This window comes from Antechinus flavipes, chromosome 6, assembly GCF_016432865.1.
Source record: "Antechinus flavipes isolate AdamAnt ecotype Samford, QLD, Australia chromosome 6, AdamAnt_v2, whole genome shotgun sequence".
NCBI classification, from domain to species: domain Eukaryota; kingdom Metazoa; phylum Chordata; class Mammalia; order Dasyuromorphia; family Dasyuridae; genus Antechinus; species Antechinus flavipes.
The window spans coordinates 37,044,433-37,066,608 of NC_067403.1; the positions used below are offsets into that span (position 1 = coordinate 37,044,433).

Below are 22,176 nucleotides of genomic sequence, written 5' to 3' on the forward strand. Positions count from 1 at the left end.
GGAGAGTCTGGATTTAGGATGGAGGAAAGTTCGGCTTGAAAGTTTCTGACTTGGGCTTCTGTTCCAGTGCTTCAGCTTTTAGTGGCTCTAGTAAAGTATAGGCGATCCTCCTTTGCAGCAAGACTCAAGTCATGCCCTTCGGCACCAGGTTCTCCCGGATCCGGGCTTCGAGGTGAGTTGCCATGGACATTCGGAACCAGTGTCAGTATTCTTGTCCTCTCGGCTCCGCCCTTTCCCCTTCGGAAAGCAGCAGCACCAGGAGCAGCACCAACAGCATTAATAGCAGCCATGACAGCAGCGGCATCATAGGAGCCTTCAGAACAGTTTCCCCTCCTGGCTTCTACACTAGGAATCCAAAAGTGGCCGAGGCGCCGAGGGGAGGGGGGAGGGGAGGGATCGGGGGAGAGGGGAAGGGAGGGAAGGCGGAGCAAGCGTTGCTACAACTGAGAGCTGCCCTCCCTTTCGCGCCGGCGTCCTTGACAGCCGAGCAAAGCAAACGTCAAAGTTTGTTTAATAATCGCCTGGGTATAAATATGCACCAGTGGTCCGGGCAGCGGCAGGAGGGGCACCCTAAGGGGCTGCGCATGCAGGCTCCGGAGGGCCGCGGAACATCTCCCCTCCCCTCCCCTCTACCCTTTCCCCACTCCTTGGCGTCGGGCGCTTGCAGGTGCTGAGGACCCCGGCGCACAGAATGGAGGCGCCTTTCGGCTTCTAAGGGTCCTCCTCCCCCATTTAAGGAGAAAACATCCTTCCTGCCTTCCGCCTTCCTCGAAGTGACCTCACCACACCCCTGTAAAAACCGGGGAATAGCCATGGCGGACAGCCTGAGAAGATTAGTTAACAACGAAAGCTGTCGGACCTTGCAAGACAAATTGGAGAACTGGTACAAGGATTACTATGTGAGTGGCTAGGGTCCGAGCCGCGTCCGGAGCCGCAGGGTTCAGCCGTGGGCGCACAGACTTTCCCGGGCTTGGAGGAAATCCACATTGCCTGCCCTCCTTGAAGGGCTACGAACGTGCGTTTCCGGACTGTCGGGGACCTCTTCTCCGGGAACCGTACCCTCCGGCCCCTCCCTCCGTCTTACGGACGGGAAAAGAGCGCGGGGGGCACGGCCCGAGGGTCCTACGGAAAAGAGGGTGCTGGAGGCTTGGGGTCAGAGGGCTTGGGTTCAAATTCCGCCTGCGAGGCTGGCTCCCTGTATGCCTTTGGGCACCTACTGTATGATTCGTCTTCTGGGCCTGTTTCCTCGTCGTTAAAATGTGCTCCGTTAGGACTCAAACCCAGGGCGGTCTTCTGACTTCGTCTCCACTGTCTTTTCCATTCCTTGAGCTGGCGTTATCTCGGGGCGCTCAGTAGCTTCACGAGGATCGCGTGCGGTTCTGAGAGTCTCTGTAAATAGGGCAGGGCGCGTCCATCTCACAGCAGACCCGTAACTCTCCCTACTTCTAGTCTTCCTTTACCAGCCTTGGGGCAGTGCGAGGTGCTCATGTCCCAGCGGAGCCCAGAATCAAAGGGTTCTTTCAGTGTAAATAACTGAGGAAACCGTGGGATTTCCTGGGAAATCGGTAACCAAGGACGCTGGTTGCCATAACGACCGGAATGGAAGGCAATTGACTCGTCCTGTCTGGCCTACAGTAGGCTGTGACCGAAGCTTTCTTTGAAGTTCATCAGACACAATCGAATCTAAAAGTTAAATAATACTCAAACGCAGCCTTTTTCTTTAATCACACAGCAGGATTTTTTATCCTCTCATTTTTCACCAATCTCCCAGAGGCTGTGGGGTAGCCTCAAGACCCTATTATTATTATTTTCCTAAGACACTTGGCTTGCCCAGGGTCACAGAACTAGTAAGTGTTAAGTGTCTGAGACCAGATCTGAATTCAGGTCCTCCTGACTTCAGGGCTGGTGCTCTATCCACTATACCAGCTGGCTGTCCCCCTATTATTATTTTATACTCATCTGATTGCCAATTTTTCTTCCCCATCCTAGAACCAGGAAGGAACTACCTAATGAAGTTACTGTAGTTTTCATTTCCACATCAATCTACAAAGAAATGAAATACATTTAAATATGGCCTACTATATTCCGAGCACTTTATAAATATCTCATTTGATCCTTATCACAACTCTGCCAAGTAAGTGCTATTCTTCTTCCTATTTTCCAAGGGAGGAAACTGAGGCAAAAAGTTTAAGTGTCTTGCACACAGGTCAGATCTTCCTGACTACAGGTCTTTTTATTCACTGTGCTAGCTAGCTGACTCTGTTCACAAGGAAAACCCAGTAATGAATCAAAGACTGTTTGTGTGTAATTTGTAGTAAAAAAAAAAAAATCTTAATTCATTACCTAGCTTATTCCCACAATGGAAAGAGAATATGATGTTCCGTTGTGTCCTACTCTCCTTTCTTCACAAAGGCACTGGAACAGTTGGCCATTTCCTTCTCCAGATTATTTATGGATGCAGAAATTGAGGCAAGCAGAATGAAATGACTTGTTCAGGGTCACCCAGCCAGTATGTATCTGAGGCCAGACTCGAACTTGAGAAGATGCTGCCCTCTGGGCACTGTGGCGCTCCCTAGAAGTCCCGTGCCTTATGCATTTATGTGAACATTATCATGCACCATTTTAAAAATCAGGCTTACCCAATCAAGTGTAAATTCTAAGTCTGATAGATCTACAAAATATTGCTACATAGCTTCTTTAATCCTATTCTCTTTCCCCAGTCTCTGTTGTCTGCTGAGATTCTTTGCAGGAAAAATATCTCTGCCTGAAAAATGTCTTCCTTCTGAGTCGACCCCAATCTATTTAGGAGCGCTGTGTTCTTTCCACCTCCCTTTCTTTTTTCCTCCTTATCCTCACATCCCTTCCTTCTCTATAGTTCCTTTTGTCAGCCATTCTCCCCCAAAGACCTTGATAACAATGGAAAGTAGCCATTGTTCAATGAATATGGCATCAATTTTGTGTTTATATGTTGAGGAACATTAAAAAAGACAGTCCCTGTTTTTGAAGGAGTTAAAAAATCTAATATGGGAGAAATAAAATATATACAAGTTTCCATATTATGCAATAGAACATGGCAGTTGTAAAAAGAGATACTAGTGGCACAATAGACAGATGAGACATTTGGAGTAAGAAAGAGGTAAGTTCAAATCCAGTTTTGGACAATTTTCTAGCTGTATAACCTTAGGCAAGTCAATTAAACTGTCTGCCTCAGTTTTCTCAACTATATAAACTGGAGATAACACACCCCAGTATTGTTCTGAGGATTAAATGAGGTATTTGTGAAAGCATTCAGCACAATGCCTACAATATAGTAGGCACTGAATAAAAGTCTTTTCTTCCTTACTATACATGTGATAATAATTCCACGGAAGGAAAACCATAAATCCGGGGAATCAGTAAAGGATAATGAAAAGAATCAGGAGGTAGATAGGATTTCAACAGAAATGAGGGTCAAGGGGGGCATTCTAGGATAAGGAATGTTGTGAGCTAATTCTTTCTGAAAGAAGTTTACTCTCCTTAGTTTGGTATTCAAAACCCACCATAACATAAACCTATATTTTGTGGCCTATTTCCAACTTTCTTTTGCCCATAATTTGTATTTCAAATTGCTTTGTTTATATTTTCCATATTCTGTTTTTTTGACAACATATTCGTTTGTTAATTGATTCACAAAAAGACTATAATGTTTTGATCCATTTACACAAAAGTTGATAAAAGACTTCAAATAAATTATAAAATAAATTTAAATGTTAGAGAGACTTTTTTTTTTAAGCACTGAAAACTTAATGGGATCCTTTAAGTAGCCTATCTGACTCAGGATATGGTTGGATTATTTCTTATGACTTCAAATTTCTTATTTCATTTGAAATTTAGGGATTTTTATATCTTGGAAATGGTTTCCTTTCTATTTCAATCAGCACTTGAGGAGATTTGTCTTCTATTAATGAGTCTTAATATTTCATAACATCAAAAGTTTCATTTGTTCAAATTTTATTTGACCACTTCTTATATGTAAGTCACAGTGCTAATTACTGTGGATTTATTTACATCAAGTTTGAAGACCAGCTGTCTTCTTTGTGGGCTGCAAAGATTTCATCTTTCAAATCTGATTTAATGATTGAAGAACCATATGATTTAGAGTTTTCTTTTTATTCACACTACAAGCTAGGCAAATCCACCTAGGTTTTACTTATTGTTGCCAATTAATTCTGGGTATTTATATCTTATGTATATTAAGATAATTCACAAATTAATGCTGCTGTTTGAAGAGGACCTAAGAAAGATAAAGTATACAGATGAATGGATTTTAGTCACAGGGCTGGGATTATTCTGCATTTGCCCTCTAGAAAGTTCAAATTTGAGTATTTCTTGAAACTTTATTAGCCCACACTGAGGATCAGATTTGGGGAGGCAGAGTTTCTAAGATACTTTTCTATGGTAGGCTAAGAGTCACATAATTAACTTTCTAGTCAGTTCCTGGTTATCTTTCTTTAAAGTAAAAAACAGATTAAGAACTGAGACTCTTGGTTATTTTATGGGGCAGTTTTCTATTTTGTAATACACTTTTGCTGTAATGATTTAAAGTTGTGCATTCGATGTTTGTCAATTCAAAAGAAATGAAGAGATCTTCTTACAGAGATATAATCTATGTTTGTTTTATATTTTTTGTTGAGTAGTTATGGACTAAACACTACAAGGTGCCAGATTCTTAAAGTACAGGAGGACACAATGGTTGCTATAGTTATGTCCAAACATACTGCTTTTTTTTAGTTAATCTGTTTTTGATATCTAGTTAGTGTTTTTATGTACATATATATACTTCAGCAACTTTATCATGATTAATAAAGTCATAGTTTCAAAATAAAAGTGTTGGTTTATTTTCCTTACATGATATTGTTTTTCAAAAATATGATTTCTCTAATTTTTATCAAGAGCAAAATTTGTTAATGTAAATTTCATTATTGTGTAGGAAAGCAATATACCAACAAATTTACAAACAGCCAATTAAATTAATTATAGATCATGATGACAATGGTGAAGACTAAATAGTGAATTTTACTTAGTTGCCAATATTCCTTAAGATTTAAGGTGGTCATTTCCCTATGCCTGAGATCAGTACTTTTTTATCCTTTTTTTTTTTCTTTTAAAGATTTGTTGTTTGGTGAGAATGTGATATTGGTAGTAAAGTCACTATGTTATAGGACAGGAATCCATTTTGGGAGACCAGAGTTGTTTTTTAATAGTGTTGATGGATAAAATTTAAAGTAGTGGCATAATTAAAGAGAAAGTGGAAGAAAATTAGATTTATTTGGGAATAGTGGAAATAGTGATGGAGTTTGGGAGTCCAAGGATTTTACTCTACTTCCATCTCTACTATTTAGTTACACATAGGAAGATGATGGGCAAGGCATTTTATCTATCTAGACTTCAGTTTCTGAGGCCTGTGATTTGAGAAGGTTGAATTGGAATATATTAAATAGAGATGTGACAAGAGTAGACCTATGCTTTAGTAAAACAGCACTTTGACAGCTGAATGAGGATACATTGCAGTAGAAAGATTTGAGCCAGGGAAATCAATTGGAAAGCTATTTTTCAATAATACAGGCCATAAGTGAAGATAACTGAATAGACAGAAGAAACAGAGAAGGAAGATACTAAAAAAGTAGAAATGACCAGATTTAGGATGAATTGGCATGGATAATATGAATTTAATGAGAATGAGAGGAAAGATATCTTAGGAACATCTGAGTTTGGAATGGAGAGATCCTTTAGGAACAACTGAAACCAGTGAGGTGGCTGCTATGGTAAGAATACCAACATTGAAAGAAAGCCTGAGTGAGGGGGAAGATGGTGGCACGACTGGCAGTAATAGGGATGTTTGAAAAAGAGAAAAACTCGGAGGGGTTGGGTAATTATTTCTGTTTTGAACATAAGTTTTGAGATGTTTATGAGAGACATCCAGGATAAGATTTCCAAGGCAACTGGTAAAGTGAGCTGAAGGAGAACAGACTGCAGATATTTCTATAGCTCCACGTCTATATCTACGTTATCTATCTATCTATCTATCTGGAAATCATTAGCATAGAAATGAAAACTGAATCTTGCTGAGCTCCTGGGGAAGGTGGGGGGGGGAGAGAAGGACCCCTTTTTTGTATCCCTAGTGTGTCTAGAATATAATAAGTGCTTACTAAATATTGATTAATGATATCACCAAGATAATATAAAGGGCCTGTAGAAAAGGGAACAGGGCAGAATCTTGGCAATCCACTTAGTGGTAAAGTGGATAAAATCCTGGGTCTCAGATACTAACTGCAGTTCTAGTCAAGTCACAACTTCTTTCTGCCTTAGTTTTCTCAACTGTAAAATGGGAATATTAATAGCCCCCATCTCTAAGGGTAATTTTTATCATGAAATATAAGGTAATATTTGTAAAACTTAGGTACAGTGCTTGGCATATAGTAACAAATGCTTATTCACCTTCCATTACTGGACATGAATGAAGAACAAATAAAAGTGATTGGAGGAGACAATCAGACAGTGGTCAGACAGACAAGAGAGAACTAGGAGAGATCAATCTCTGAAACCTAGGGAGGGAAGAGAACTCTAGGAAGAAAAAATAACTAACAGCATAAAATGCTTTAGGTCAAAAATGATGAGGATTGAGTAAAGGCCACTGGATGGTACAATTAAGAGATCACTGGTAATTTTGGAGAGGCAATGATTAGAACAGAATAATTCAGACAGAAATCATATTGCAAAGAATTTAGAGAGTGAGAAAAAAGGAAGTGGAGGAAATATCTAAGAACTTTAAGAAGGAAAGGAGCTTTTTTTTTAAGAATGGAAAAGACAGATTCAAGGCAACAAGGAAGGATCTGTTAGACAGAAAAAGATAAGAATCTGTTGGTGAAGACCAATGGGATAGGAACAAGCATACATTTTGAGAGGTTAGTTTTGGCAAAGAGAAGGGCCACTACTCCATCTAAGACTAGAGTGAAGGATCTTGTAGAGGAAGATAAACTCAAGTAGAACTATTACCTTCATCAAATATAAAATTTTCCTATTTGGTATTTAAAAGCTCTTCCTCACTGGGCCACTTCCTTCTTTTCATTTCACCACTCTTTATGAATTCTGATCCAATTTCATTGCCCTTGTAATAAGATATTCAATCTCTAGCTCTTGTTCCCTCCCTATCTGTACTGCTCTAGTTCCTCACTCTCACCACCTGGCTTCCTTCAAGAAAAAACTCAAACTTTACCTTCTTCATATGTCTTTTCCTGGTTCCCCAGCTGCTAGTTGCCTTCTCTTCTGAGATTATCTTCAATCAATCAACACATATCTATTAAGCACAGAATCACTTCTTGTCATGGAGGAGGCTCTTGTGTAGCTCAAAATACTATGAACTGTGCCATGCAGGATTACCCAAAATGGATAGGTCATAGTGGAGAGTTCTGACAAAAGGTGGCTCCAGTATCTTTGCTAAGAAAACTTCTTTCTGTGTAATCTCCAGCACTTATTGACACAAAGTAAGCAAATATTTTTTGACTGACTACATTGTATCATCCATATGTATCTAGTTATTTACCTTTTTACCTCCCCAATTAGAATATGATTAGAATATACTTTCCCCTTTCTATCTAATCTCCAGCACTTACTGACACAAAGTAAGTAAATACTTTTTGACTGACTACATTGTATCACTCATATGTACCTAGTTATTTACATATTCACCTCCTCAATTAGAATGTGATTTCTTTGAAATCAGGGATTGTTTCCCCCTTTCTATCTAATCTCCAGCATTTACTGACATAAAGTCAGTAAATGCTTTTTGATGGACTGGCTAATAAAGTTCTTTCTAGCTCTAGATTGGATTTGATCTTCACCCTTAATTTTCTCCTCCTTCCAGGTTTCCTATTTTAGTTAATGGCACCACCATCTTAAGCAATCATGTTTTGTTGTGTAATTTTTTAATCTTCCCTTTGTCTCATTCCCAGATCTCTTCTAAAGTCACAGCATCTCTCTTGCGCTTCTTTTCACTTATGTTGCCACTACCTTTGTTTGGGTCCTTTCATCTGAACTATTAACAACTTCCAGTTGCTTTTTAGAAATCAGTTTTTATTGTCTTATTTTACAAAATTGTACTTTTCTCCAATATTGTACCCTGTAAAGGGCTGGAACTTTGGAGAAGTATACTTGAAACAAGGATACTTAAAACAAGGTGTTAACTCAGTGGAATTGATGAGATGATTGTTTTCTAGTATACATTTACTTAGTACTTAGCATGGGGATGCAGTGGTTCTCTAGTTCATACATAATCAGTATGATGTAATGACTTAATTACAATAAGGGCTAAGAAGCATTGGAAATGAGACATTCCATCCTTGACCAGCCTCGTGATGGCTGTCCTGCCTTCATCACTTCTCCACTAAGACCAAGGACTTGGGGTGATCCCAAGGTCCTCCAGAAAGCTAGCCCAAACATTATAATACCCCTCCTCAAGGGATATATAAAATATCCCTCCAGCACAACTATCCCACATAACAAATAATATTTTTTTAAAGATTAAAAAAAAATCAAAAAAATCACAACTAAACAAATGCATTGAAAAAATTCTGAAAACGTACAATGTGCAACACTTTCCACCTCCATGAAGGGTTAAGTTGAGGATGTCCCCATATCTCTTGATTTGAGTCATATTTGATCTTTAGAATTTTGCTACATTCACTTTTGACTTTTATGTGTTTCTTTTCTTTCTATTTATGTTGTTATAGTTACTATGTATATTGTTTTCTTGGCCCAGCTTACTTACTTGTATCAATTTATGTGGACCTTTTCATACTTCTGTGTATTCATTACATTTATCATTTTTTAATAGCATAAGTAATATTACATTACATTCATGTATTACAATTTGGTTAGCCATTCCCCAATCAATGAGCACCAATTTTGTTTTCAATTCTTTGCTATCACAAAAAGTGCTACTGTAAATATTTTGGTGTATGATGGTTGTTTCTTCTCATCAATAGTTTATTTGGCATAAAAGCTCAATATAGAGTCTTTGGTTCAGAGGGCATAATATACAAACAAAACCAATGCAGCTAAAATTAGAAGAAAAGTAAGAAACTTTTTTTTAATAGCAAATTTTTCTGATAAAAGTCTCACTTCTCAAGTTTATAGGAAACTGAGTCAGATTTACAAGAATAAGAACAATTTCCCAATTGTTAAATAATATGAATAGGCAGTTTTCAGAGGAAGAAATCAAAGCTGTGAATAGTTGTATGAAAAAATGCTCTAAATAATTAATAATTAGAGAAATGAAAATTAAGTCATCTCTGAGGTACCACTTAATACTCAAATTAGATTGACCAAGAAGCAAGAAAAAGAAAATGATACATGCTGGGGGAGATATGCATATCCCTTGACCCAGCAATACCACGACTAAATCTATGCACCAAAGAGATAAAAGAAAACTGATAAAGACCCACATATGCAAAAATATTTACAGCTACTCTTCACCAGAAACTGAAGGAATACCTGTTAATTGGGGAATGGCTAGAACAAGTTATGAAATATGATGGAATTCTCTTGTGCATAAGAAATGATGAAGGGGATGGTTTCAAGAAAATCTAGAGGACTTTTAGAATTGGTACAAAGTGAGGGTGAGCAGAACCAAGACAACAATATTTTTACAACATTTGTAAAATTCACTATTACAGTATAATCAACTGTGAAAGATTTAGTAACTCTGATCAATACAATGATCACCATAATTTCAAGACTCATTGAAAAGTTAGTCTTATCACATAAGAAACCGATGGACTCAGAATGCAGATTTTACCATGTTCTTTTTCTTCTCTCTCTTTTGGGAACATAATTAATGTGAAAATGTATTTTGGATGACTTCGTAGGAATTGTAATTCTTGCCTTCTCAATGAGTGAGAGAGGGCTTAAAAGGAGAGAATTTGAAACAAAATAAAAATAAAAATGATTTTTAAAGATAGAAAAATAAAATTAGATTCAGGGGAAAAACAAGAGTTTGGACATCGTAGTCTCTTTAATTGAATAATTCCCAAATTGCTTTCTAATATGATTGTAACCATTTCACAGCTCTAACAACAATATGTTAGTATGTTTATAATTTTACAACTTCTTCAAAATTGACTTGCCATTTTTTGGTCATTGTTGCCAATTTGCAAGGTGGAACTTGAGGGTTGTTTTGATTTGCATTATTTGGTTTGCATTACTAATGATGTGGAACATTTGTTCAGGTGAAATAAATGCTTTGCATTTGTAATGCTTCTTTTGAATACTATTTGTTCATATTATCTCTATTCATATCTACATCATTAATGCACTTGCCAAAATAATCTTCCTAAAGCACAAATAATCATGTCATTTCCCTGCTCAAAATTGTCAGAAGTTCCCTATTACCTATCTTTAGGATAAATGATAAATTCCTTAGCTTAACTTATAAGGTTATTTACAATCTGTCTGTAGCCTATCTTTCTAGTTTTAATTTCACTTAACTTATTCTAGTCAAACTAGACTATGTGTCAGTTTTCTTTGAACTCTTAACCAGCACCTGCCATTTACATGCACTTTTTGCAAGTTATTCCTGATTAGTGGGAAAAAAAAACAAACAAACAAAAAACAACAACAAAAAAAAAAACATTCTCTTCTTATTTCTGCCATTTGGAATCTTCTCTCTCTTCAGACTGAACATTTCTGCTACCCACCTTAGGAGAAGGTAATGGTGCCATTTAAAAATCTTTGTCTGCCAAGTGCCCATAGGGCCTTGCAATATAGTAGAGATTTCTCAATGTGGCTTCCTTTAAACCTCAACTAAAACCCAATCTTTTGCAAATCTCCTTAATTTTAGTGACTCCCCTCAATTAATTATATATTATTTGTCCTGTATATGGTTTGCTTTCTATATATTTATTTGCATACTGTTTCCTCCATTGGATTGTAAACTCCTTGATGGCAGGGATTTTGACTCTCTTTGTATCTCCAGTGCTTAGCACAGTGCTTGGCATATAAATAAATATCAATAAATGTGCATTGATTGATTTTGAATAATGATAAGAAGCAGAGATCAGTCAAGGAAACAGAAATAAGTAGGAAAATTAGGATAACATAGTGTCTTGATATACAATAAGGAAGAGGAGAAGGATCAGTATAATTAAATATTAATTATTACAGCATGGCCAGGGCAAAAGGTGATCCAGAAAAGACTTTTATATTTGATAATTAAGAGGACATTGATGACTTTCATTGAAGAGCAATTTATTGGTATGAGTAAAAATTAATATTGCAAAGGGTTAAATTCATTTTTAGAATTTAAGAAAACAGGTGATTACAAGCTACTACATAGAAGAAATCTCACTTGAGAGATAAAGGAAATAAAATGATTTTTTGAAGAATAGTATAATTGAAAAAACTGACAAGGAAGCATATGAGGGAGAAAAACCTATGTGTTCTGTTATCTCACAATTTTGCATTGTAGGTTTTGATGCCATCAGTTCATGCTGGAACATTTTTGTACTACATGAAATCCAAGCTACCTGAAAATTATCTTAGTCTTTAAATATTTATAAGATTTCTCATCTTAATGAGAAATCTTGATAGTCATAAGACTAAATATAATGTATAATTGTAAGATTACAGATGAGCTGAGATCCCATAATGCTTTGGAACTATATGTTCTTAATATTTCCTCCCACTTATTTTATGTCTTTGTACTTCTTTTGTGTCCTGTATATTCATCTTAAAATTTTCAATAAATACAAAATATAATACAATAACTACAATCAGGAGAGGCTTGATCTCAGTGGTTATACCCACCTGTACTCAGAACTGATCTGGGGAGAGATTATGAAGAACATCTGATTTCAGGAAGACTGGGCTTGAGTGGGGGTTTGGGAATAGGTGGGATAGGCATATAGTGCTTCAGGATCAGGAGATGCTAGTATGTCTGTCTTTACTTGTTTACTAGAAATGTCTTCAAATGAAGGAATCCTTTTCTCTGATTCTCCTATTTCCCCAAGAATAGATTTACTGACCTAAACCTGTGAATTTCATTGATAACAGGAAAAAAACAAGAAAACTTCCTTTACCAATATATGTTGGTATCATCTCTGGAAATTATAGTCTTGGGAAATTGTCTATAGCACTTAGGAGTTAAATGACTTGTCCAGTCACACAGCCAATATGTGTCAGAAGGACTTGAATCCATCTCTTTTGGCTTGAGGACAGTTATCTTCCCCCTGTACCACAATGCCTTTCATTTGGCCAAACTGGTCATTTTTTTCCCTCTGGGTTCATTCTTTTTTCTTACTTGTTTTTGTTTCATCCTCCAATTGCTTGCATTTTCTTTACTCCATTCCCCGCTCCCCGCCTTACTCTTACACCTTTTGTATTTTTGGAATCTAAGGTCTACACAAAACTCTTAAGGAAGATTCTCTTTTTTCTTCCCCACAATTGTCTCTATCTTTCCAGGATTTAGTTCCTGAGAAAGTTATGTGCTCCTAGGCTGGCCTTATCTGTAGAATTGTATTCTTTGAGATCCTACCTATTCTTTCTCTAAATCCTTTGAAACCTGTTCTCCTGAGGGGGGAAATGAATTTCAACTGATATCTGTATTGCCTCTCGTATTTTTTAATTTTAATTTTCATCAATTTCTGGTGGCTGTTAGGCTAATTAATTTTAGAATTACAGCATCATAGAACATCAGAGTTATTTTGGGGGGGATTTTGGATTGAATCTCTCTGTATGAGTCACAGTCTCTGGGAATTGTTTGATTCATTCAGGCTGTTGTGGATTGTACCACTCTCTTTGTTGCTGCACTTTAAAAAGAAGTTTCATTGCATTGTCAAGCTTTTTACTTTCCCCCTACCCCACTGTTACTGTACAATCCAGAGAGAACTGAGACCTAAGAATAGACTTGGAAAATAGGCACATTTGGGGCAGTGGCAAGTCCCTCCCTATGCCAGGATTGACTGACCATTTCCCATCTTAGTCCTGTGGACTACATCTAGGAAGAGCTAGGCCAATGGTAGAGCAGTATGAGTTCCTATATCACAAGTTTCTGACCCAAGTGCCAGACATTGAGAGGCAATGGGAATTGCAGTAACAGTGAAGCCTTGTTGCTGTATGTGCTTTCAAACATATGATGACTTAGGAAATTGATAGTATATAGTTAAGTAGTGGATGTCCCTTAAACCCGGCTTCCTGGATAAAGCAGGAATGATTTTCTGAATAAGTTTGAGTTCCTGGAGAGCTTTGGCCCATGGAGGAGACATTATTCCAGAAAGTAAGACGTAATCATTAATCCTTTATTAGATATTAATGGGTATTTCAAGTAGATGTCCCTTCCATTCACTCAATGAGGTTGTTAATAGGAATCCTAACTTCTACAGGAATATATTCTCAGAGTCCTAAGCAAATAATCCTTGTAATTTCCTCAAGTTGATCAAGGAATTTTTTTTGTTTTATCTTCTTCACAAATCTATGACATGCTAATATAATGTTGGCATTGCTAATTAGCTAATTGCTAAGAGATGCTGATATAACTTTTGCAGCTCCAATGCTTCCATATGATAATAGATCTATATAAGCTCAGTGAAGTGGGGTCCTCCCTCCAAATGTAAATTGTAGTCTACCCTTCCCTGTCTACACAGTACTATTTGATTCAAGTTCTCCCCTAAACCAGGAACATGCTCCTGGCTTTCCTCATTACTCTTCTCTTCACATTTGTGGATGACAGTCGACGTGCTAGGATATCCACTGGTTGTGCTTTGCTGTGTGATTGGCTTTTTTTTTTCTCCTTTATTCCTATGTCTGATGAGACATATGACTTCTATATAACTTGTTGTAAAGTATTGTTACCTACTCATACTTGCCATGTACTTCTCCATTGTCCCTTGGATTACCTTTATTTTTCTGAAGATGGAATACTATTGTATTATCCATACTTTGTGTGTAATACCATCATTTTTGCTTATAGCTTTTCCCCAGAGTTCCTAATGATTTCTGTGATTTTAATTCTTTTCCTTTTCCTTTTCCAGCGATTTTTAGATTTTAGTGTGATCTTAAAATAAAATACAAACCTATATCTTTCCTTATTGCTTTTTCCTTGTTGTTTCTCTAATCTGCTTCTTTATTCTTCTTACTTCTTATCACTATCATTTCTGATCAACCCTCTTTTTCCAACTTTTTATTCTATTCCATTTTGAGTGTGCAAAAATGCACAAAGGATCTGTGTCCATGTATGAAACTCCTGATTTAAGGATGTCATAAGACAAATTTGCTTGTGATCTATGTCCAGAAATATATCTCAATTTGCTCTGTCCATCATGTCTCTGTTAAGGGAGAAATAATATGCTTTATAATTGGTCCTCTGAAATCATAGTTAGTCGTTTTACTAATTTCACAAATCTCTTAAAGAAGAGCAATCTATTGCTATTGTTATTGGTGAAGGTAAAAGTATGTCCAAGTTTATACTGGCAGCAAATGAAAAAATGTGAACTAGCAAAACATAATTTGAAGATTGATTGTATTTGTGAAAGAATATTCCACTTTGCAAAAGGGTTTTCTGTAAGGTTCCAGTATATAAGAAGCTACTCTTGAAAGCACTTAAATAGGATTCCATTTATATACATTTATTTGGTGTGCAACTTTTTCAGAAACACATCTGTTGTGTAAAATGAGATTTTTATCTGACCTGAAATGATTTTTAAAGTGGAGAACTATACTTATCCTTGATGCTTGGCTTTGCAGATGAACTCATGTGATCAAAACTTGAATTGTTGCTGTGAAATAATTGAAATGAATTCCAGAATACAGGGGCAGCTCTTTACAATCCTCAGTCTAACAGCACAAGAAGGTGAGCAAAAGTTCTATCATGTACATATATAGCATACATCTACTCTCTTTTCTTCTCTTCCATAATTTCCAAACATTAGATGAAAATGCATGTCCATGGCTGTTGTCTCTTATGTTTTGACTTGTTTATTCTTCTAGGTGGACATTATGCTGGTGTGGAAACAATCAAATCTCGACTTCTGCCCTGGCTAGGGACTTGTTTCTCCAATTCATCTATAGCAAAACCCATCGAAAACAATATAAATCTTTTGCAGGTAGTAGTAAAATTTTAAATGACTCCCAATTTTTTGCCATTTTCAGAAATTTATTGAGTGTACTTATTCCAAATTTTTTGCCATTTTCAGAAATTTATCGAGTGTACTTATTTTTAGTGAAATGTTCTGATAGGTTCTGTCAAAGGTCAGCACAATGCTAGCCATCATGTGTAGTAAGTACTTAGTAAATATTTATTGAATTGATTGTATAGTCTTCATTCTCAGGTGAGTTATAATCTATTTGACCAACGTGATATATACAAATATTTCTACAAAGTCTCATACACTAAATACCAAATGTGTTATAGAATTTCAGAGGCTAACAGTAGGGTGAATGAAGAAGACTTTGTACATTTATTCTTTTTTAAAAATAGTATTTTACATTTATTCTTTTTTAAAAATAGTATTTTATTTTTCCAAATACTTGCAAAGGTAAAGTTTTCAACATTCACTTTTGCAAAATTGCAAGTAATCTGATATAGGTTAAACATGTCCAATTCTTCTAAACATATTCCCATTCTCATCATGCTGCACAAGAAAAATCAGGTCAAAAGGGGGAGGGAAAGCATGAGAAAGGGGAGAAAAGCAAAGCAAACAAACAATAGCAACAACAATAAAAAGGTGAACATATTATGCTTTGAATCCACATTCGATTTCCATAGTTCTCTTTCATGGCACTTTCCATTACAAGTCTATTGGAATTGCCTTGAATCACCTCATTGTTGAAAAGAGCCAAGTCCAACGCTTTGCACTTTTGAGAAAGAAAAAGAAAATTTATTGAAGATTCCCCAGTATATAAAGGCATTTTCCTTTCACTGACTCAGGAAAGCAGTTCCATTGTATTTAATACTTTACTGTTAATATAATAGTAAGATATAATGCAAGTTTTTGCAATTATAGAACAGGCTGACAAGGAGAGAGGCAGTGTGGTTGTCACTGTGGACAAGAGGACTGTAATTAGTATTTGGAAATCTGGTTTTGAATCCTGACTCTGACCACCTATTATTTAACCAGTGGACAAACCTCTTAATTTCTCTGATTCTGTTTCCTTACCTACTTTATAGGATTGAATGAAGAAGATATTTGTAAACTTCTCAAAGCATATTATAAAAGGGAACTGTGATAATGGTAATGATAATGATGATTTTAGCTATGTTTTTGAGTGTTGGAAAGTAAAACTTTGGTACTTTTTATTTTTCTAAATGGTATAGACATAAAAATATTGCTTTATGTATGATTTTCTGAAGATATTTACAGAGTTTCCAACAGTTTTTGGATTTATTTTTCATTGAAGGAGTCACTTGAAAAGGACAGACAGCTACGAGAACTTTCTGCTTCTCGGGAGCGGGAGATACAACAATTAGATTCGGAATTGAATTCAACTCGTGTTCAACTCAGCATGGTTCAACAAGAGTAAGAGGAAAATGCATTGTCTTTTTCTAAGAGAAAATATTTTTTCATTCAATTACATTAAAAATTTTGCTTTTAACCTTAAAATGGACATTTTGATCCATAAATTATATGTGTCCTGGAACTTTGTAGATAAATAATAAGATTAAGGTGTTTGAGAGATAATGACTTTGAGGTTTAGACTTACCCAATGTTTCTTAAAATGTGATGATCCCAAATGCTATATAGGACACCTATAAGGAATATTTATTCTCTATCTGGAATACTATTTTCCACAGGATTTTTAGCCATCTCTGGTTAAAATGGGGTGGAATAAAGACTATCTTTTGAGATTCAAAAGCAGTTAGGAATGAAAAATTACAAACATAACTGAAGGGTAGGGGTGAGAGAGCAAGAAGGAATTGAAAAGATGACAGAAAGGTAAGACATCATGATGTATTTTTCTAGCCGCTTTGGCCAATTTGAGAACAATAATTGATATCAAGTCCCTGAAAAAAGTAAAAATTTTAAAAAGCATATGGTTTTAAAAAAATCATGTAAGAAAAATTACTAGATAGCATCAACCAAAATTTATTAAATACTTGTAAATAAAGTACTATAGAAAGATGAAAAGGAAATAACAGATAGATCTTAGCCTTAAAGAGTTTATAATTTAATGGGAATGAGGAGACATATATATGAAATATATAAAAATTATAATAAAATATGTATAAGGCTTCCTTTCTGCTATAGAATCTCTTATTTATGATGATAAGAACATGAAATACTTTTAAACCAGTTATAATTTGTGATAAAAGAGGACATGGTACTCTGATAAAGATTTTAAAAACATATATTAGAATATTATTTGAAAAACCAAATTTTAGAAGAATTTTACAAAAAATAACTTCTCCCTTAAAAGATTGGTCCACCTGTGTTGCAAAGTATCTCTGCAAGTTGACTCTGATCACTAGATCTGATATCAGCATGAGGTGTTGATGAAGAGGAGAGACAGTCTCTCATCCTCAAGAGCAGACTCAATTGAAATAATTTTTTAAGGAGAATTTACTTCAGGCATTCCAAAGTGGAGAGTAGAGAAACGGGTTGAAGCAAGAGAGACCAAGAATCCTAAGAGTATGACTTTGCTACCCTTGGCCAATGCTGGTCACTTTTCTTATGCCACCTGACTCTAAAAATTCTCAAAACCCTTTGATATATCTATCACTGTGCCAGGTAAAAGATGAAATGACTGAAGAATCAAAAGTTCTAAGCATTAAGCAATGCATGCCAATTACATAATAAATTGGGATCAGTCATCTTCTCAGCTTTGGCACTGGACCCTTAAGACAGAGAGATACAGATTTTTATATATTAAAAACAATCGAATAAGACTAACCAATTAGAAGAAAAAACAAACCAGGATACAAAATTAGGTAATCTGATTTCTAATCGGAAGAAAGAGGAGGGTCTTTCCAAGTTGGTATAGGGGGAGAGTGAACAGATAAAATTCCCTAGAATCAGAAAAGGTGTCCCATTCCTCCAAAGTATCTATAATTTAATTAATTTAACATAAAACAATAACTGATTTATTAGAATGGAGTCACTTTTCAGATATAACATATGGCATGTACTTAAATGTACAATTGTGAGAAAACTCTGCATCAATCTTCAGATCTGACGGGATTTCTGATCAGCATAACCTAGGGACTTAATTAAGGACTGCTTAATTCTAAGCAGTACATAAAGGCAGTCCAGCTTTCCAGTCACACAGGGCTAGGTTCAAATAACTCAGCAAAGTCCTTTCACAATTCTCGCAACTGAATAAAGTTTTCTCACAAAACATAGTGGACTAGATACATAACAGAATGGAAAGGGAACTGGAGATAATGTCAGTGGGAGAAGCAACATCTACCATAAGACAGAGGCCATTATTGGAGACCAACAATAAATAGGTAGTTTGAATGTTTAGGCAGACTGGGGAAGTTATAGCGGACATGAGGGAAGCAGAGCAGGATTGCCATACTAGAAAAGTCCTAGGCATTAATAAATTGCCCTATGATGAATATTTTAAAGTTAGAAACAAAGCTGTTGGTCAGAAAATGAACAGAGTAGAAGAATTGGCCATATGTAATCTTTACTGTGTGTATCATATTCTTTCCTCAGTACTAATTATTATATAGTAATGTTGGGGCTCAAGGGGAACCCCAAAATGTTGGGTTTCTAGAGTGGTGTTGTGAGGTATTATTTCAAAAGAATTTGCGGGCTTGGACCTATCTCCAGGTCAAGGGGTAAAGTTTATAATAATTGCATTGCCAGTTAGAGTGATAAATTCCTAAAGAAGTTAGTAAAGAACCAGCAGCAGAAAGATAAATTTATAGGGAAAAGTTAGAGAAGCTAGATGCTTCATGTTACTAAGGTACTAATTTTATGATTTAGAGGTGGAGGTGAGGAGTGCTCTGATTCTGACTTTATGCACAGATACCCATAATTCTTTGGAAAGGTTATGGGAACCTTTTGGAGATGTGTTTTTAGGCCTGAAATGTCATTAGGTTAAGTGTTCTGTGTCTGTGTTAACTTTAAGCACCTCATTACTGTTGCTCATTAGTTTCAGAAATTTTATTATCACTGACCCAAGAGGCTGTTTTCAGACAGCTGACAATATTTGTGGCCTTAGCATCCTGTTTATATAGAGTAAGCTGGGGTGGTCAGATAGGCAAGAGAAAGAAATATATCATTTCTAACAATATTCCTCCCAAGGCCAGTTGTTTTTAGGGTTATTGCTACATCCTTCTTATAGGCTTCCCGCCATCAGTATTTTTTGGGGAAATGGAAACTCGGATATTTTCTAGTGTAGTTACTTTTGTTCACAAAGAATGTTAGTATGTGTTTTGCACAGAAACTTACTTGGATATTTTTACTATGAATATGGATATCTATTTACAACTGGGTCTTTTTGTTTTCTAATTCAGTGAATTTTCTGGAAGAACTTGTGCTTAATTTGGAAGGTCTATTAATTTTGAAAATCTGTCCTTAGTTACTGATTTCTCTTACAGTCTGACAGAAACAGAGATGGATCTTGAAGACACCAAGACCAGATCAGCTACAGCCCTTTTGGCTGCAGAGGATGAAATAATTCATTTAAGGAAGCAGTAAGAAAATCTGCCTCAGTTGTATTTAGTGGTTCCCTATTTCTTAATCTTTGACTTGGCAATTCTTGTAGTATTTATTCCTGTTTTTCATTATTCTCTCATCATGTGGCATAATGGTCAGTCTTACTAAGCAAATGAAAGATGAGTAGTAACCTTTAAAAAAGTGATAATTATTTAATCAAAGCCATAGTTTAGGAGGCTTATATATCAAGCAACATTTCTCCTGTTCCTTAGCTTTGAGGGTATTACATTAGCCATCAATAAGTAATTAAATTAAAAAAAATTTAAATAAATTATTTCACTGGTGCAGAGAATGATGATATGGAAATTCCCTCCAGTGGTACAAATTTTAAACTCTTTTTCATCTTTCATCTTAGACAATTTTGATCTCCTTCTCCACCACAGGGAAGCTTCTTTAATTGTTGTCTCATACATTGTCTAATGTGACTTTTCTGATTGTAATGCCTATGCAATGAAGTCTTGATAATTCCCACCCCTTGATGTGTGTGTGTGTGTTTTTTGTATTGCTATTCTTGAATTGTGGCAGTTATTGTTTTAAAATGGGTTCTTTTGAAGGTTCAAGGTATGTATTCTAGATACATAGAAGAACACAGTTGAAAAATTATAAGATTTCAATAAATGTTACTTCATGACTAACAGATATAAGATTAAAATTCATTCAGGAGTAAAATCATGCACTTCTTTTCCTCAACTTCCCTTTCGCTGAATTTAATAAACATAATAATTTTTTGGAGGCCAAACTCTTTCATAGTGGTTGTTCAGTGAAGGCTGGTATAAACTATAGCTAAATAACAAAACAACACAATGTTCTTTATAAGGACTTCTATAAGGACTGACACCATTGTGATATGACACTAACCCCATAGGTGAGTATCCTCTGTAGAAAAAAAATCTATTCATCCTTAATTATAGAGATGGAATAGTATTCTGACTCTTGGGTTTCTTTGTACTTAAATTTGGAAAGCTCATCTATATCTTCATATACATGTTATTATTCAATAGAAGTCTGTTAAGTGAAGCTGCTGCTGCTGCTGCTGCTGCTGCTGCTGTTTAAGCATGTGTGCTATTGCTTATTGCTCACTGATTTTCTTTTCTTTGTGGTTAAGACTCAAGTCTCTTCAAGCCCAGGAGGAGTCTCGCCAACGCAGCTTGGATATGCTAACTGACTATGAACGACAACTTCGGACTCTGAAGGACGAGATCGCTGTCCTGTCTGCAGAAAAATCTGTTCTCCAGAGCAGGTCTGTAATCTAGGCTGACATATGCTTCTAAATTCTCCCATTGTAGAAGATATTTTAAAATGAGATTTTAATGTTGGAGAGACAACATGGAAATATGATAGGTACTAAATTCAAGACTTAGGTATGATTTCTTGTTCTTCCATTTATTTGCAATGTGAACCTTATACAAGTCACAATCTCTCTGAGCCTTAGATTATATTAAATGGGGATAATAATACTCTCTACCTCACAGGATTGTTGGAAGGAAAATAATTTATAAATTTAAAGCACTCTGTAATTTGGTAATATCATGATATCAGGGAAAATCTTTTTGTTATATTTTATTTGAATTGATGCTAAAGGAAAAAAAATGGTGATTTCCATGGCTTTTAGGTAAAAGCATAAACAAAATTATGTCTTTATAATATTATATTATTAGGCAAGCCAAACAACTACGAATAATAGACTGTCTTTGTTTATATCTTACTACCTATATCCTATCCTACCTAAAAGATAGAGGAGCACCAAGATTAGTGTGATATTCTTACAGTAGCTTGCCTAAATCCTAGATGTTGCTGGAACCACAAAGCAAAGGATGTTAGGGAGGCTCATGGCAAGTGGAAGAATGTAAAGACAGAAATTGCGCAGAGGAGTTTCTTTCTACTTGGGCAAATAGATTTGATATGTTTAGGAAGCCTAGGAAGTTATTCACAAAGGCATTAGTGAAGAAGATAAGAGCTGCCATGGGAATTTTATGCTGACATTGAAGCTACTTTGGGAAAACTTGTCATTTGAAGTCAGACAGCCTGAACTCATACTGCCAAGTAGGTCTTTGTTTAATGGTTCCCATTTCCAAGGGCTTTTGGGAAACTGTCTGTGGGCTTAAGATCCCACTCTATAGAAGGGATGACCTTTTGGCCATACTTCTAATAGGACCCTATCCCTTCTAGATCTCAACAATTTCTAATTCTGTCTTTGTGTTAAAGATTTAAGCAAAATTATTAACTCCTTGGCCTAGCATTCAAAGCCCTTGATTATCTGTCACCAACCAGTCTTAGTAGCTGAATCAAATAGGATTTCAATTCATATCTCCATACTCCAGACAACGTCCAGACAAGCATAGTACTTACTGAATCATGAGCATTATCTCAGGTTTTCCTATACTTCATGTTTCATACCTTTTCCCTGCCTTGAAATCTCTTCCTTTCCCTCTCCATTTCTTCTACTACATTTTCTCCTATTGAAATTTTCCTTACTCTTCAA

At 36.0% G+C, this 22,176-nt stretch overlaps 1 protein-coding gene across 14 annotated transcripts in view; it reads left to right on the forward strand.

The window, feature by feature from the left end:
* Positions 1–78: 78 nt before the first annotated feature.
* The window catches only part of SPATA18 (spermatogenesis associated 18), a 66,331-nt gene continuing 44,233 nt past the window's right edge, over positions 79–22,176 (forward strand). For 8 of the 14 annotated variants that reach the window (XR_007948447.1, XR_007948448.1, XR_007948450.1 and 5 more), the window contains exons 1-5: positions 545–899; positions 14,776–14,881; positions 15,019–15,137; positions 16,429–16,547; positions 20,800–20,934. Coding sequence is in view for 5 of the 14 variants with exons in the window: in XM_051966644.1 (XP_051822604.1) it covers positions 813–899; positions 14,776–14,881; positions 15,019–15,137; positions 16,429–16,547; positions 20,800–20,934 (566 nt within the window). In the remaining 9 variants the exon portion in view is untranslated. Of the gene's footprint in view, positions 173–542; positions 900–14,775; positions 14,882–15,018; positions 15,138–16,428; positions 16,548–19,576; positions 19,673–20,799; positions 20,935–22,176 lie in introns of those variants that run through there. The other 6 variants (XR_007948454.1, XR_007948455.1, XM_051966648.1 and 3 more) reach the window with 5 other exon arrangements.